The following is a 17,152-nucleotide window of genomic DNA, read 5'->3' as shown; positions in this document are numbered from 1 at the left end:
AGTGCTGGGCGGGGCTTCTGTCCTTGCTAGGGTGGCCTTCTAGTGACGACCGGGAGCCGGGGTGTGATTTCCGGCTTGAAGAACAAAGTTGGGGGGGAGAGGATTGCAGGTTCCAGGATTTTATAAAATGGACAGTCAGGGAAGGAAAGTTGTAGTTTGTGACAATGGAACTGGGGTAAGTTTGTTGGCAAAAAGCTCTTTCTATTGGTTCTCTGTTTCCCCGAATTTGTCCAAGTCTAGCTATTTTTGATTGTAAGTAAAGATTGGTCTGAAACAGGAAGTAAAGAGTAGCTGGGTAGGTCGGCAAAGGAATGTGTGTCTATCAGCTATTGTTCACATGTAGCTATTGATGATATTACGTCATCAAAAAAGTGTACACAATACATTAGACATTACATTACATGGCAATTACATTTTTACCCGGCGTTCTAGCTTTCAAACCGCCGGGACTTACGCTAAATGAGCTAACACGCTGTATAAATGTAGTCATCCCTTGCCTTCATAACTAACGTTGTCATAACATTTCTCCTTACCGCGAAAAGCCCCGACCTGTTTACATTCCGGAAGATGTGCATGCAAGCGAATTGCTATCTTCGTTTTGGTTGCAGCACATTCGACACTCGTGGTCCTGATTATTTTTACAGTGAAGAGTGCCTGGCCCGCAAATGTGTTTACACGGCGGAAGTTCTGTCCAGTAATACTGTTTAAAAAGAAAAGAAGAAGAAGAAGACTATAGTCACCTCTTCAGATCAAACTTTAGATACAAAAAATACATTGAGGCTCAGACTCGATGTTTTTTGTTTTTCTATCTCTGAACACAAAACGCATAATAACTCTAAGTCTAAGAAATAGGTATAATAAATGTCTTATAAAGTGCTCACTGATTGTATGCATACACGCATAGATACTGGGATGGAGGACATGTTGTTACCCAGCTGGGTGAGCCTTTAAATTTATGAATCACTCTTTCTCTCCTCTCCCTTTCTGTCCCTGTCCCTTGCAGTTTGTAAAGTGTGGTTATGCAGGCTCCAACTTCCCTGAACACATCTTCCCTGCACTGGTGGGCCGGCCAATCATTCGGTCCACTGCCAAAGTGGGCAACATCGAGATTAAGGTAAGGATGATGCCTTCCCTCTCTCCTTGGTCTCAGTCATACTTGCAGTAAGCTCCTCTCTCCTGGTTATATCTGGAGTAAGCTCCTCTCTCCTGGTCATACCTGGATTAAGCTCCTCTCTCCTGGGTCTGGGAGATTGTGGACGCCTACACGTTCCTCAGAGCACAGCATAATGACAGACTGGACTGGTGGGATAACACCGAGGCCCTCTGCAGGACAGGACCGAGCAGGCTATTCTTCTTAAGGAGGCTCAGGTCCTTCCTTGTGTGCAGCAGATGATCAATCAGGTCCTTCACTGTGTGCAGCAGATGATCAATCAGGTCCTTCACTGTGTGCAGCAGATGATCAATCAGGTCCTATCGCTACACTCTTCTGTGGGTCTGGCCCAGGTCTGGCCCGGGTTTGGCCGTGCGTGACCAGCGTGGTTTAGTTTTCTATATCACTGCATCCCTCCAGTTCACTGTACCCCTGTCTGGATATTATCTCCCCACGTATTCATTAACAACAGTACAGCAGTTAACACTGGGAATGGTGCATCTTTCATGTGAGTGTGTCTTTATGACATGGGGCTTGATATTTGACCTTTGACATTTGACCTGTGACCCCTCAGGACCTGATGGTGGGGGACGAGGCGAGCGAGCTGCGCTCGATGCTGGAGGTGAACTATCCCATGGAGAACGGCATTGTGCGCAACTGGGACGACATGAAGCACCTGTGGGACTACACCTTCGGCCCGGAGAAGCTCAACATCGACTCGCGCAGCTGCAAGATCCTGCTCACAGAGCCGCCCATGAACCCCACCAAGAACCGCGAGAAGATCATCGAGGTACCCCAGCATGTGGTTTGTTAAAACTGCTGGTAGTGAGGGCCCTAGGAGGTTAAGGCCCTAGGAGGTTAAGGCCCTAGGAGGTTAAGGCCCTAGGAGGTTAAGGCCCTAGGAGGTTAAGGCCCTAGGAGGCTAAGGCCCTAGGAGGCTAAGGCCCTAGGAGGCTAAGGCCCTTGTCTTGATTTCATGTAGTAACATCTTTTGTGTTCCTTGGCAACCATGGCCATGTTTACAGTTGAAAACTAACATGGATCCATTTGCCAGTTTCTGAATATTTACAGATTCATGATATAGAGCTAAAATATAATGATAATGAAATTAGTACAATTGTTCAGCTGTGAAATGATAATTCCTGTGGAATTTCAAACGTCCTGTGGGATTCGACAGGTTTTGGCAACTGATCCTGTACACGTTGATGGCTAAAAGCAGTTCAGGGTTTTGCGATGTTTCCAATTCTTGCTGCGAGGGTAAAAGTTTTCAACCCGACAGCGTGGATTTGATTGTAACGATTTTTAAAGCATATTTTAATGCTACAACATAATATAGCCATGCTCATGCTAATGAACAGTACCCTAATCACGCCCCATCGCAGGAACAGTAATATAGCCATGCTAATGCTAATGCACAGTACCCTAATCACTCCCCATCACAGGAACAGTAATATAGCTATGCTAATGTACAGTACCCTTATCGCTCCCCATCACCGGAACAGTAATATAGCCATGCTAATGCTAATGCTAATGCAGAGTACCCTAATCACTCCCCATCACCGGAACAGTAATATAGCCATGCTAATGCTAATGCACAGTACCCTAATCACTCCCCAACACAGGAACGGTAATTTGCTTATGATAATGCAGTATCACCCTTGTCATTCCTATAGCAGAGGAAGTTTCTTGGATTTCTGGGAGTGCACACATGAATTTTGTCAATGTTTGTTATAGGAGGTAATAATCAGTTCTTTGTTTTGTTTTGTGCCCCCTACAGGTGATGTTTGAGATGTATCAGTTCTCAGGGCTTTACATCGCCATTCAGGCTGTGCTGACTCTCTACGCTCAAGGTACTTTATCGGCCTGTCACAACATTGGCATGGACTCAAGTCATATTGAATGCCATTGAATTGGCAAGGTGTATGTTGCTTTGGGAACATGACACACCGATGAGAATGAAACTTCATTCTTTTGAACTATAAATTTAAGGGCATCACTTATATTTGTAGCTTTTAAATGTAACATTTAAATGTAAAAACATCTACATTATATTGTAATTTGTTAAAGGTTGGTGAGTTGGTGTTAAAGCTGGGTGAGTTGGTGTTAAAAATTGTCGAGTTGGTGTTAAAGCTTGGTTAGTTGGTATTACAGCTGGGTGAGCTGGTGTTAAAGCTGGGTGAGTTGGTGTTAAAGCTGGGCGAGTTGCTGTTAAAGCTGGGTGAGTTGCTGTTAAAGCTAGGTGAGTTGGTGTTAAAGCTAGGTGAGTTGATATTACAGCTGGGTGAGTTGGTGTTAAAGCTGGGTGATTTAGTGTTAAAGCTGGGTGAGTTGGTGTTAAAGCTGAGTGAGTTGGTATTATAGCTGGGTGAGTTGGTGTTAAAGCTGGGTGAGTTGGTGTTAAAGCTGGTGTTAAAGCTGGGTGAGTTGGTATTACAGCTGGGTGAGTTGGTGTTAAAGCTGGGTGAGTTGGTATTACAGCTGGGTGAGCTGGTGTTAAAGCTTGGAGAGTTGGTGTTAAAGCTAGGTGAGTTTGTACGTGTATCGTTCTGCTTTGTAGATGTGCAGTGCCATCAGTGGCCTCAGTAGTTTGGCAAATCTTGCTGAAGCTCTCACTACCAAGGATGGCTATAAGCATTTCTGTCACTGAAACTGCTTATGCATACGGTCTGCGTTGCTCTGAATCTCCAGGTCTTCTGACGGGCGTGGTGGTGGACTCAGGTGACGGGGTCACTCACATCTGCCCAGTCTACGAGGGCTTCTCTCTGCCACACCTCACCCGACGGCTGGACATAGCGGGGAGGGACATCACACGCTACCTCATCAAGGTGTTCCTCCTCCCCGCTCCGTTGGCATAATACCCTGATTATAGCAATACTCTGATTATTGAAACGGGCAAGTAAATGCCGTTATCAGGTTATCTTTATCAATGTAAGGTCATAATTGACATATTCCCAACCCACTTAAGACTCATTCTTTTTTTCCCTATCTTTCGATTTATTTCAGTTGCAATTTTACTTGCAGGAATGCTTACTTGCATTCTAGAGCGATGGTTGGCTCTTCCATTGAAAATAGCTCAATTTGAACCTCAAAACCAATCTCAATGCCATTTTGCAGGTCTACTGCAATGGCAACGGGCTCAAAAACTATTGATTTTGGTATAGCTACATTGCGCCAATTTTGTGCTATGGATACCCCAAACAAATGCAAAACTAAATGCATTTAAATCCAACCCAGACCGCTCATTCTGTCGGAAATTCAGAAATGACTGTATTAATTCATGACTGTACTTTTATTAAATTTGGATGAGACCTCAAAATTCTAAATTTCGGTGATTAATTGTCCATAGACTGAATGAGGCTAATCTAAAGTTCTAAATAAACATGAGACCGTTATGTTCAGTAATGTTATTGTGTGCAGTTGCTAGATAGATGACATTACATAGCAAAGGATATGCAACCAAATACAAAACATGGGTCTTTTATTTGACATTATGTTAATTAGTCTCAAACATTGAAGTCGGGGACTTCATATAAAACGTGCTCTAATTACTACATGGTGAAACCAAAATGTATGAAAATACCCTTTAATATAAGCTCTCAGTCAGTGCTTTCATATTAATTCTTTGATTGGTTTGAGGGGATATGACCACTCGGCAGACTTTGAGACTGTGTAACTATGTGACTAGCTCTGTAGCTCTGTAACTGACTCTCTAACACAGTTGCTGTTGCTGAGGGGATATGCCTTTAACCACACTGCGGACTTTGAGACGGTGCGCATGATGAAGGAGAAGCTCTGCTATGTGGGATATAACATCGAGCAGGAGCAGAAGCTGGCTCTGGAGACCACTGTACTGGTGGAGTCCTACATGGTCAGTCACACACACACACACACACACACACACGCACACACGCTCTCTCACACACTTACACTCAGAGGGGCACAGCTGGAAACTGAGACTTGGCTGAACTGGCAATCTACTTATTAAAGTTCCCTTTTAGGAGCAGGACTAAGAAGTATGATAATGTCACAAAGAGATTCATGACTTTCTAAGGAGACCAAACATGAATATTCTAGGAGGTACTCAACCTAAGTTGTTGTATACCTCTAAAAAAGTTTCCTCCTGCTTCCAACAATAGAGATACAGATAATTTTTAGATACAGTCAGTTGCAACCTGCACCTTCGAGAAACATGTTCCATGTCACAAAACCAAATATCACCGTGTTGGTTTCTGCTAAGATGCTGTAATTGCTTCTTTAAATGCAGATTCCATCAGGATTTAACAAACATTATCTGTATCAACTTTGAGATCAATCAATGATGTCAGTTAAATTCTCACTTCAAATCAGCATGTGGCTGGCTGGTTCCTCCCATGTTATAGTCACACACTTAACTTGCTAGGTGGTTTCTCTCATGCCCAGTGTATCGTCACACATTAATTGCAGGTTTCTCCCATGTCCAGTCTACAGGTGCATCTCAAAAAATTAGAATATCGTGGAAAATCCAGTATCTCAAAATATTAGAATATTATATAAGTCAAAAAAAGGATTTATAATACAGAAATGTCAACTCTCCATGAATATGCTCTGAAACGGCACTCTACGAACAGCCAGCCCTTTCAGCAATAACCGTCTGTGGCTTACCCTCCTTGTGGAGGGTGTCAATTAGTTTCATCTGGACAGCTGTCAAGTCAGCAGCCTTCCTTTTTTTGATTGGTCTTATGTCCTATATGTCCTTAGGTCTTATATTCTAATATTTTGAGATACTGGATTTTTGATTTTCATGAGCTATAAGCCGTAATCATCAAGATTAAAACAAGAAAAGGCTTGAAATATTTCACTTTGTGTAATGAATCTAGACTATACGAAGGTTTCACTTTTTGAATTAAATTCTGGAAAAAAAATAACTTTTCCACGATATTCTAATTTTTTGAGATGCACCTGTATGGTCAAACACTTACTTGCTGGCCGGTTTCTCCCATATCCAGTGTATAGTCACACGCTTACTTGCTGGCTGGTTACTCCCATCTAACCTGCATCTGTTACCTTCCCAGCTGACCAAGAGGTTGGCTGTGATTCACACAGCCTGTGAGAGGGATCTCCCCTGGCCCAAATTTTAGTTTTAGGGTATCTTCGTTTAGTTACAATATGCTTAAAATGTTAAAAAAGTACCAAAACAGAGGCTACTGCAATCACTTCACCAAATATCAGGGCAACCTATAGGCCTTGAGCAAGGCCCTTAACCTCACTTTGCTCCAGTGGGGATTGGCCCCTGCTTAGTCTATTCAACTCTAAGTCACTTTGGATAAAAGCCTCAGCTAAATAACTGTAATGTAATGTATTATCAGTAAAATCTAGAAGTGACGGTTTGACATAGCTTTGGCTACCAGTCCGTTCTGCAACTTCCATTTTTTAAACCAAGCCAACTTTTAAAAGTACTTTTGCGCCCATTTGCCTCTTCCAATCCCCAGCTCCCAGACGGGAGAGTCATCAAGGTTGGTGGGGAGAGGTTTGAGGCACCCGAAGCCCTGTTCCAGCCCCACCTCATCAATGTGGAGGGGGTGGGTGTGGCTGAGCTGCTTTTCAACACCATTCAGGCAGCTGACATCGACACCAGGTAAAATATCCCATTCTGAAAAATTGGATGTAGTGACCTTCGGTTACAATGTACTTCCGCTTTATTTCTGTTTTGTAGATGCCTTTGTAACGTGTTGATTCAATGGTTTGAGGACAAATTGCACATTCACACACTGCTTCAAAATTAGATCAACAAGGGACCTGTTGGCTTATGTTAGCTAACCGAGCAAATGTACTCAAACTTCCGACCTACCATTCCCCTTTGTAGGTCGGAATTCTACAAACACATCGTCCTCTCTGGGGGGTCTACTATGTACCCCGGCCTGCCATCCCGGCTGGAGCGTGAGCTGAAACAGCTGTACCTGGAGCGCGTGCTGAAGGGGGACGTGGACAAGCTCTCGGTGAGTAGAGCCCCGGTTAGCCCACAGGACCAGCACTGGCTGATACCGCTGCAGTCCCCTCCAAACGTATGGGAACATCAAGTCCAATTATTATTATTGAATTCCGTATTTTTTTCCTGGTATTTACACCGAGATATGTTAAACTAGTTGGAACATAGCATCTTTGGTGTCAGACCTGACTGATATTTTGGGGGTTTTCTTCACTGCTCTCACAATGTTGGTGTCATCAACTGCTGTTGTTTTCTTTGGTCAGCCTGTTTGATGTCTGTTGCTCAGTATGCCAGCGGTTTCTTTCTTTTACAAGTTGTTGTACAAGCTATCCCCAATGCAGTGCAATGGCTCTGATGGATTTCCCCTCTTTTCTAAGCTTCAAATTGGCTGCTTTTCTCCCAAAGGCTGCTCTCTGGTCTTCTTGTTGGTTTATATTTTCTAACACGAATGCAATCTTCACAGGCAAAACCAAAGGCTAAAACCTAGAGCAGTCATTCAGAACTATTTATTGTTTAACCAATCAATCTCACAGGACACATCTGGGCAACAAGAAACATCTGTCAGTCACATGTTCCAAAACGAAAATTTAAAAATTGGTCTGATAGAAAAGGTGATATGTTCAAAGTTGTTTAACAAATCAAGATAAATATACCCAGAAATAAAAGCTGAAATTCGCGTGTCATCGTGTACATATTTTGACCTCAAACTCAGTTGTCTTCTGTGTGTAGTAAAAACAAAGGAATTGTCCTTGCTGTTCCAATACCTTTGGAGGGGACTGTACTGTACAAGTCCATAAGCCCACAACACCAGTACAGTGGCTCCTATAGATACAGCTCACAACGTGCGTGTGTGTCTGTGTCTGTGTGTGCACGATGTCCCTCACAGAAATTCAAGATCCGAATTGAGGACCCCCCTCGGCGTAAGCACATGGTGTTCCTGGGCGGGGCCGTGCTTGCTGACATCATGAAGGACAAGGACAACTTCTGGCTGACGCGCGAGGAGTACGAGGAGAAGGGCATGCGCGTGCTGGAGAAGCTGGGCGTCACCGTCAGATAAACCCCACCCACTTCCCACCACTGTATAAACCCCACCCACCTCCAACCGCTCTATATAACCCCACCCATTTCCCACCACTCTGTATAAACCCCACCCACCTCCAACCGCTCTATATAACCCCACCCATTTCCCACCACTCTGTATAAACCCCACCCACCTCCAACCGCTCTATATAACCCCACCCACTTCCCACCACTCTGTATAAACCCCACCCACCTCCAACCACTCTATATAACCCCACCCACTTCCCACCACTCTGTACAAACCCCACCCACCTCCAACCGCTCTATATAACCCCACCCACTTCCCACCACTCTGTATAAACCCCACCCACCTCCAACCGCTCTATATAACCCCACCACTGTACAAACCCCACCCACCTCCAACCACTCTATATAACCCCACCCACTTCCCACCACTCTATATAACCCCACCCACTTCCCACCACTCTGTACAAACCCCACCCACCTCCAACCGCTCTATATAACCCCACCCACTTCCCACCACTCTGTACAAACCCCATCCACCTCCAACCACTCTATATAACCCCACCCACTTCCCACCACTCTGTACAAACCCCTCCCTCTGCTCTGTATAAACCCCACCCACCTCCCGCCCGCTCTGCATTAACCCCAGATTGTGGGTGCTCAGACTTATTTAGGGTGGTATGGGTTTTGGGGGTGAGGAGTCAAGCCGATGGTTTGGTTTGTGACACTGGGTCCATCACCTCTGTGGCCTCATGCCCTTCATCAGCTTCACTCACAGTTCTCCAACAACAACTTTGCCATTCGCTTCTAGATAAAAGTATTCATCACCTCCAGGGAGGATGTTTTTGTTCTTTTTTGATTGTTATACTTATGATATGTTTTTTGGAGGTTTGCTTGCTTTCTTTCGGATGTCTAAAATGTTTTTTACTTTTCATACGTTTATATGTTTCCCATTGCTTTACTTCCTTTCTTTGGAGTAGAGAGCAGGAATGTGTAGTCACGTCACTTTCCCACCGTCGCCCTTGGACACAGAGCTTCATCCTGTTCTGCTCAGAAATAATCATCAGATGAAGTCACAGGGCTGTGTGGGGTTCTTCACCAGGGCTCTGAGTGTGGGTTGAAATGATTGTAATTTGACATGGAGATACTGTAAAAGCTTGTATTTATGTTTTGTTTGGCTCTTGTGTATATTTGAGGCACTTTTCCGTAAATATATACACGCACTTTACTTACTTAGTACTTTATTTAGTAGACCTATACACAAGCTTGTTATGCAAATATTTAATCAGCCAATCATGTGGCAGCAACTAAATGCATAAAAGCATGGAATGATAGTTGGTGCCAGACAGGGTTGTTTGTGTATCTCAGAAACTACTGATCTCCTGGAATTTTTACGCACAACAATCTCTAGCGTTTGCAGATAATGGTCCAAAAAACATCCAGTGAGCAGCAGTTCTGCGGGCAAAAACGCCTTGTTAATGGGAGAGGTCAGAGGAGAATGGCCAGACTGGTTAAAGCTGACAGGTGACAGTAACGCAAATAACCACACATTACAACAGTGGAATGCAGAAGAGTATCTCTGAACACACAAGTCAAACCGCTCAGTGGATAGGCTACAGCAGCAGAAGACTTTATAAGTCTAAAGAAAATGTCTAATAAATACCTAATAAAGTGCTCATTAAGTATATAATTTTTTCCAGAAACATTCCACATCCAGTGCTGAGCACAGTTATTTTTTTGGTGGATCTTTTTATTTTTATTTTTTATTTTTATTTGTTTTTGTAACTTTTTTTGTTTTGTTTAAAGCAAATTTAAAATAAAGCCAAGTGATTTATAAAGACTTGTGTGCTGAGGTTTTATTGGGAATGGACAGTCATGTGAATTCTTCTATTTAACACCAGAAGAAATCACATGGTCGTTGCCACTTTATTTTTTTTGCTATTGGCTGTACTTGAGGCCTTTGGATTTGAGATCAAAAGATGAATATGGGACAAAAATACAAATCAACTTTTATTTAATGTTATTTGCATGCATACTGTAGGGGCAACATGGCTCAGGCAGTAAGAGCAGTCGTCTGGCAGTTGGAGGGTTGCCGGTTCGATCCCCCGCCCTGTGTCGAAGTGTCCCTGAGCAACACCTAACCCCCAAATGCTCCTGACGAGCTGGTCGGCGCCTTGCATGGCAGCCAATCGCCGTCGGTGTGTGAGTGTGTATGAATGGGTGAATGAGAAGCATCAATTGTACAGCGCTTTGGATAAAGGCGCTATATAAATTCCAACCATTTACCATTTACCATTTACTGTATGTTTCAGCATTTTACAGAATGGTGAAGGTGTATCCATTTTCTGACTAATGGGTCGCACCCTACGATGACAGAATTGGATATTTTCAGATCTGTTTTGATCCACATTCATGATTCATGTGGAAATAAATCTGATGGAATCAGGTAATCTGCCAATGAATTTTCCAGACTTGTTCACACATCAAACTCAAAATGCTATATTCTTATCATTTTCCACTTTTTGACGATGTTGTGGAAGGGTGGCGTGGTTATGGCGCCATCTGCAGTTGCCTGCAAGCAACTGCAGCAATTTGGTAACCATGATTCTACCTGCAGTGAGATCGGGCGGAAGTTATAGAAGCACACAGAAAGAGTTTTTGTTCTGTTTGGTTTGTGTTTGGTTTTGTTTTGTGTGTTAAAAATAAGACTAGTACTCAACACTACGGACTATGGTTTGTAAGAGAGCATTAGTAGGGCTGATCATTTGGGGAAATAATCGAATTGTGATTTTTCATATGCTTAGACCGCATGGAACATCCCCAGACACCTGTACACACATTCAGTCTTGCATCTCAACAACAAAGTGTCCCTGGATCTAGGTACTGTTTGTTCACCATACAAGTACAAATTAAGCAGCTGGTTGTTGCCAGTCAAAACTTAAAATCACAGCTGCTGAATCCCAAGTGGAAGCAATACTAGATTATAATCACAGGATGCACAAACAAACACACACACACACACACACACACACACTATTATGTACCCACAGTAAAGTAAGGTCCAAGCTAGTAGCTCTTGCTGTTGAAATGTTAGCTTCTAGCTCCACCTCATGGTGTAATGGGAGATGTTGAGTTCATTGTAAATGTTCCATATTAAATCCTTTGAAATTAAATTTGTTTCAAGTTCCAAAATATAGTCAGGTATGTATGAATGCCATCTGATGATTTTGGAATTTCTCAAATCATGCTGCTTTCTGCATGCAGCAATAATAGAAACTGGAACAAGCCGGATATGATAATGAAATATAAAGTTAATGTGCAAGTAAATGTTTTCTTCATAAAGATGTGGTGGGTTTGGAGAAAGAGCATTGGGCCCTATTTCATATATGTCACTCGAACAATGAAGGATAATTTCATGCATCTTGTGTCAAATTATCTGATGAAGTAAATTTGGCCTTACTCCATTTTGTGAACTAGGATTTGATTCGTGAATCAAGCATTGAATAATTTAAAGGGCAGACAGAGCACATGCCAAAAACAGGATCATACTCCTTATATTAGACAAAGTAATGTGGGGCTCTGTCCACGTCAAAATTGAGGAGGAAAATATCCCCTTGAAGTAATTATTGGTTTTGGCCTGTTTTTATACTCAGAGCTACGCACGACATAGAACAGGACAAAGTATGGAGTCTGCCTGGTCCTGTGCCGACATTAAGGTCAAGATGGAAATAGTTTTGTTTTGGTCTTGATTTAAGCACTGACAAGAGTTCTGGTGTACCATAAAGCACCATTACCACACCATGTGCTGTCCTGTGGGGCCAGTGTGTGCTGTCCTGTAGAGCCAGTGTGTGCTGTCCTGTAGAGCCAGTGTGTGCTGTCCTGTAGGGCCAGTGTGTGCTGTCCTGTAGGGCCAGTGTGTGCTGTCCTGTAGGGCCAGTGTGTGCTGTCCTGTAGGGCCAGTGTGTCCTGTAGAGCCAGTGTGTGCTGTCCTGTAGGGCCAGTGTGTGCTGTCCTGTAGAGCCAGTGTGTGCTGTCCTGTAGAGCCAGTGTGTGCTGTCCTGTAGGGCCAGTGTGTGCTGTCCTGTAGAGCCAGTGTGTGCTGTCCTGTAGGGCCAGTGTGTGCTGTCCTGTAGAACCAGTGTGTGCTGTCCTGTAGGGCCAGTGTGTGCTGTCCTGTAGGGCCAGTGTGTGCTGTCCTGTAGGGCCAGTGTGTGCTGTCCTGTAGGGCCAGTGGCTAGCAATGCCACAGAGCTTACAGAGACAGTGCTAATGGGGCTTTACCTCAATGTGTGAATGTGGATGATAGTGATATCACTGGTCCCAGTGTTGGCCTTTAGTATCACTCTGGTCCCAGTGTTGGCTCAGTGAGTCAGTGGGACAGGGGAGCTGCTTTGCTTGCAGACCGAGTCAGACCCTGCCCCCAGCCCCCAGCCCCCAGCCCCCAGCCCCCAGCCCCCAGCCCCCAGCCCCCAGCCCCCAGCCCCCAGCCCCCAGCCCCCAGCCCACAGCCCCCAGCCCTCAGCCCCCAGCCCTCAGCCCTCAGCCCCCTGCCCCCAGCCCCCAGCCCCCAGCCCCCAGCCCCCAGCCCACAGCCCCCAGCCCCCAGCCCTCAGCCCTCAGCCCCCAGCCCTCAGCCCCCAGCCCCCAGCCCTCAGCTAGCCCCCAGCCCCCAGCCCCCAGCCCCCAGCCCCCAGCCCCCAGCCCTCAGCCCCCAGCCCTCAGCCCTCAGCCCCCAGCCCCCAGCCCCCAGCCCTCAGCCCCCAGCCCCCAGCCCACAGCCCCCAGCCCCCAGCCCTCAGCCCTCAGCCCCCAGCCCTCAGCTAGCCCCCAGCCCCCAGCCCCCAGCCCCCAGCCCCCAGCCCCCAGCCCACAGCCCCCAGCCCCCAGCCCTCAGCCCTCAGCCCCCAGCCCTCAGCCCCCAGCCCCCAGCCCCCAGCCCCCAGCCCCCAGCCCCCAGCCCCCAGCCCTCAGCCCTCAGCCCCCAGCCCTCAGCTAGCCCCCAGCCCCCAGCCCCCAGCCCCCAGCCCCCAGCCCCCAGCCCCCAGCCCTCAGCCAGCCCCCAGCCCCCAGCCCCCAGCCCCCAGCCCACAGCCCCCAGCCCACCGCCCACAGCCCCCAGCCCCCAGCCCCCAGCCCCCAGCCCCCAGCCCCAGCCCCCAGCCCTCAGCCCCCAGCCCTCAGCCCCCAGCCCCAGCCCCCAGCCCCCAGCCCTCAGCCCCCAGCCCTCAGCCCCCAGCCCACAGCCCCCAGCCCACCGCCCACAGCCCCCAGCCCCCAGCCCTCAGCCCCCAGCCCACAGCCCCCAGCCCCCAGCCCCAGCCCCCAGCCCTCAGCCCCCAGCCCTCAGCCCCCAGCCCCAGCCCCCAGCCCCCAGCCCTCAGCCCCCAGCCCTCAGCCCCCAGCCCTCAGCCCCCAGCCCACAGCCCCCAGCCCACCGCCCACAGCCCCCAGCCCCCAGCCCTCAGCCCCCAGCCCACAGCCCCCAGCCCACAGCCCCCAGCCCCCAGCCCACAGCCCCCAGCCCCCGGCCCACAGCCCCCAGCCCACAGCCCCCATGGTAATTGGTGCAGTTTGCAGGATGAAATTCGGCTTTATCGGCAGCATGATTTTTGCTCTAATCCCTGCAGCTGTTGACGCTGTTCCTTTAATGAGCAGAAGGACGGGCAATGTCGGAATGAACAAGCAACTTCCGGAGAGCGCAAAGCTGGTATCACACAGTGGACGATTAGAAATACAGTTCACTGCGGATGAGTGGGCCAAGAGTTGTGACTAACAAGGTGGTGTTGGAGCCACCGGAATGAAACCCTGGGACAGTGGAGCATTATGAAAGGCTGGCTGCTTCTGGTCCTCTATATCCTGTTTAGAAACAAGTTTGTGCGGATTAAAGGGCATTTCTCCACTTTTTATCTAGTGTTTGAGCACTTGATCACAGAGCCGTGCCGTAATCCCGCTCCATCAGTGCACTGACTCGGAGCTGTCCTCTGACAGCCTGCAGCTTGTTTGGAGCTTGTCGTGTCCTTCATTAAAAACATGCTCTCCTTTCATACTCCAGGCTGAAAGTCTTATCTGCTAAAATTCACCTTTTTCACTTTTTACAAATTTCTACAAATGCCTCATAAAACGATTTTTCTGATTTTGAGATTCAGCAGGGAAGCTGCTTATTTACAATTTGTGATAAAACTTGCCACCAGGTTTGTGACTGGTTAGAACTGGTATGTAGAGATGTAGAGGCCTAGTGCTGTGGCTGAACCCTGTGGAGGAGGTCTTTCAGGCAGCGGCCTGGATCAGCTAATAGCACAGCCCTGACGCACATACTGAAGGTAGGGGAGACCAGGACACACAGTGGATATGTGGAAAAATGTTAATTTTACATTGTTGTACCAGAGCAAGAATTATGCATTTGTTTTCACTTTTCGTGTGTACAAAGTTTTTAGCATCAAGCAAGTACATTTATTTTCAACAGAGTTTTACCAATTAAATGAGATCCTTCTGGGTTAAAATGGATATATTTTTATTGATGATACTAGCAAAATAAAATGTAACTGTATAATAACACATAATGTGGCTTAAGAGGGTAAATTATCCCTCAAATCACGACAAGTACCTCATTTTTAGAAAACTTAATAGCTTGTTAAAAATCTGGCATTGCTGTTGTGGTTGAAATGAAAACCATCATACACAGGCGGTCCCCAGGACCGAGTCTGAGAAACACCGATCTGTAGAAGTGACTTTGACCGTGGAATGATCATTGGTGCTGGACAGGGTGGATTGAGTATCTCAGAAACTGCTGATCTCCTGGGATTTGCATGCACAACAGTCTCTAGAGTTTGCAGAGAATGGTATGAAAAACGAAAAACATCCAGTGAGCAGCAGTTCTGCAGGCAGAAACATTCTGTTAATGAGAGAGGACAGGGTTGAAGGGCCAGACTGGTTGAAGCCGCCCGGAAGGTGACAGTAATGCAAATAACCACACATTACAACAGCGGTCTGCAGAACAGCATCTCTGAACACACAACGCATCAAACCTCTAATGTAATGTTTCTGAGTATTGTCTGTTAGTTTTATTTGTTATTCTTGTATATTTATTATTTTTCATTATTATGTATAGTTTTCTGTTTACACTCATATTCATAGCACTTGTCTTCCCCTGTGATGTCTGTGTCTTTATAGAAGCCCGATATGTATTATTGCCCATTCATGTTTCTCGCCTGATGTTTATTTGTTAGATCATCCTCACTCCCATGCCCCGCCAAGTTAGTCTTATGCTTCAGTGTATTTAAACCCCAGTCTCAGTTGTACGCATTGTCAGAACGTTGATCTATACTCAGAGCTGATTATTTGTAAGCCTGTTGTGACAAACTCCTGGGTGGTAGGAATAGTCACATGTCTAAATACAATGTCCAGGCCAGCACAATTCAAATTGAAGTGCAAGTTTATTGCTGTTTGGTGGGGGGAAGAGGTAGAGCTAAGTGTCAGCGTCTGTAAGTCTGTAATCCAAGAGAATCGTCATTGTTCGAAGCCAGGGGTCGGTACACGGAGACGGGTTCTCATACGGTCCAGGGCTGGCTTTCCTTCGGGTAGTCAGACAGGTAGGGGCACGAAGCAGATTCTCTCCAACCACAACTCTCCACAATACAACACTACACAACTCTGGAACCGTACATAACATCTAAGTGGATAAGCTACAGCAGCAGATGACTTAAATCTAAAAATAAGTCAGCTTACTGAGTGTATATGTCAATAATACAGCAACCAGTATTTTATGTGTTCATGCATATCAAGAATGTAAATTGGTCAGCCAGGTATGGCTGATATCTACCAAAATATAGCTAACAGAGTCAAGGAACTAAGCTGCATAATATGGGTCTATTGTCTCACCCTTTAGCAAAAGATTTAGTCCTGTTTGCTGGACTAAAGAATGAATATGAATATGAATAAGCAGTTCTAACGAGGACCATCTATAATTACACTGCATATTTAACAACACGACTGCTCTTAAAGGGGGAAAATGCATAGGTGATTAAATGTCATGTGACTTTTTTGAGCTTTAATAGAAATGCCTCACATTCCCATTTAAATTTATTGTCCTTCCTTTCTCACACTTTAGACACAGAACTGCTGAAATTGGATGACAAATTACCATCGCTTTAACAATCTGTCAGGCACGGGAAAAAGTGTGAAATGGAACTTGGGAAAGTCTATTACTGAGCTTGCCTCTACACACCGTCATGCCCTGCTCTGTATTTTTGAGGTGGAGGTGCAAATAACACTGACTTGCAACACTTAATTAGGATGTGTTTTGTTGTTGCACATTGTATGCAACACAAACAGACAATAATGAGATTTTTACACTTTGTGGATTTAGAACTAATTTTCTAGTACCTGAGTGTGTTGCAGATGGATGTGGCGGAATGGAATGGACAGCCATTGTAAGAGTCTTTCTTCGGCATCAGTAACAGCATTCAGTAACAGCATTCAGTAACAGCATTGTGTAACAGCATTCAGTAACATTACATTACATTATTGGCATTTGGCAGACGCTCTTATCCAGAGTGGCATACAGTGGCTTAGACTACGCAGGAGACAATCCTCCCCTGGAACAATGCAGGGTTAAGGGCCTTGCTCAAGGCTGTGCGGATCTTATTGTGGCTACACTGGGATTCGAACCGCTGACCTTGCCTGTCCCAGTCATTTACCTTAATGACTACGCTACAGGCCGCCCTACCTTAACCACTACGCTACAGGCCGCCCCATTCCTCCCTCAGGATGTCTGAGCTTTCACTCAAAATAAAAGCCTGTTTGCCCCATTGTAGTCGCTGAAAAAGTCCCAAGATCATGAAAGTAAGAGAGACCTCAAGTACGTCACAGGTATGTCAACAAGATGTTATGGTGGTATGAGAGAGACATATCCAATTTCCTCAGGCTGCTTTGTGGATCTTAAATGGGTTCAGGGAAATGCGAAACTTCTGCTTTCACAGTGACTTTTTAGCTTC

The 17,152-nt window shown here is 45.9% G+C and overlaps 1 protein-coding gene across 1 annotated transcript; it reads left to right on the top strand.

Annotated features, from left to right (window-relative positions):
• Positions 1-36: 36 nt before the first annotated feature.
• On the top strand, positions 37-9,997 carry LOC133118419 (actin-related protein 2-B-like). Its single transcript, XM_061228431.1, has 9 exons — positions 37-175; positions 1,004-1,114; positions 1,725-1,940; positions 2,928-3,000; positions 3,839-3,975; positions 4,869-5,018; positions 6,619-6,764; positions 6,993-7,125; positions 8,002-9,997. The coding sequence occupies exons 1-9, from the start codon at positions 128-130 to the stop codon at positions 8,170-8,172; spliced, it is 1,185 nt and encodes a 394-aa protein (XP_061084415.1). The 5' UTR covers positions 37-127; the 3' UTR covers positions 8,173-9,997.
• Positions 9,998-17,152: the final 7,155 nt, after the last annotated feature.

The sequence above is a fragment of the Conger conger genome, chromosome 18 (genome assembly GCF_963514075.1).
Source record: "Conger conger chromosome 18, fConCon1.1, whole genome shotgun sequence".
NCBI lineage: Eukaryota > Metazoa > Chordata > Actinopteri > Anguilliformes > Congridae > Conger > Conger conger.
This window is presented reverse-complemented; position numbering and strand designations above follow the sequence as displayed.

What these genes read in the sequence shown, in the direction of transcription:
- LOC133118419 (XM_061228431.1), top strand. Translation starts at nt 128, where the DNA reads ATGGACAGTCAGGGAAGGAAAGTTGTAGTTTGTGACAATGGAACTGGG. An exon ending in TGGGCAACATCGAGATTAAG is followed by an intron (nt 1,115 to 1,724) that starts GTAAGGATGATG and finishes GTGACCCCTCAG; the next exon opens with GACCTGATGGTGGGGGACGA. An exon ending in TACTGGTGGAGTCCTACATG is followed by an intron (nt 5,019 to 6,618) that starts GTCAGTCACACA and finishes TCCAATCCCCAG; the next exon opens with CTCCCAGACGGGAGAGTCAT.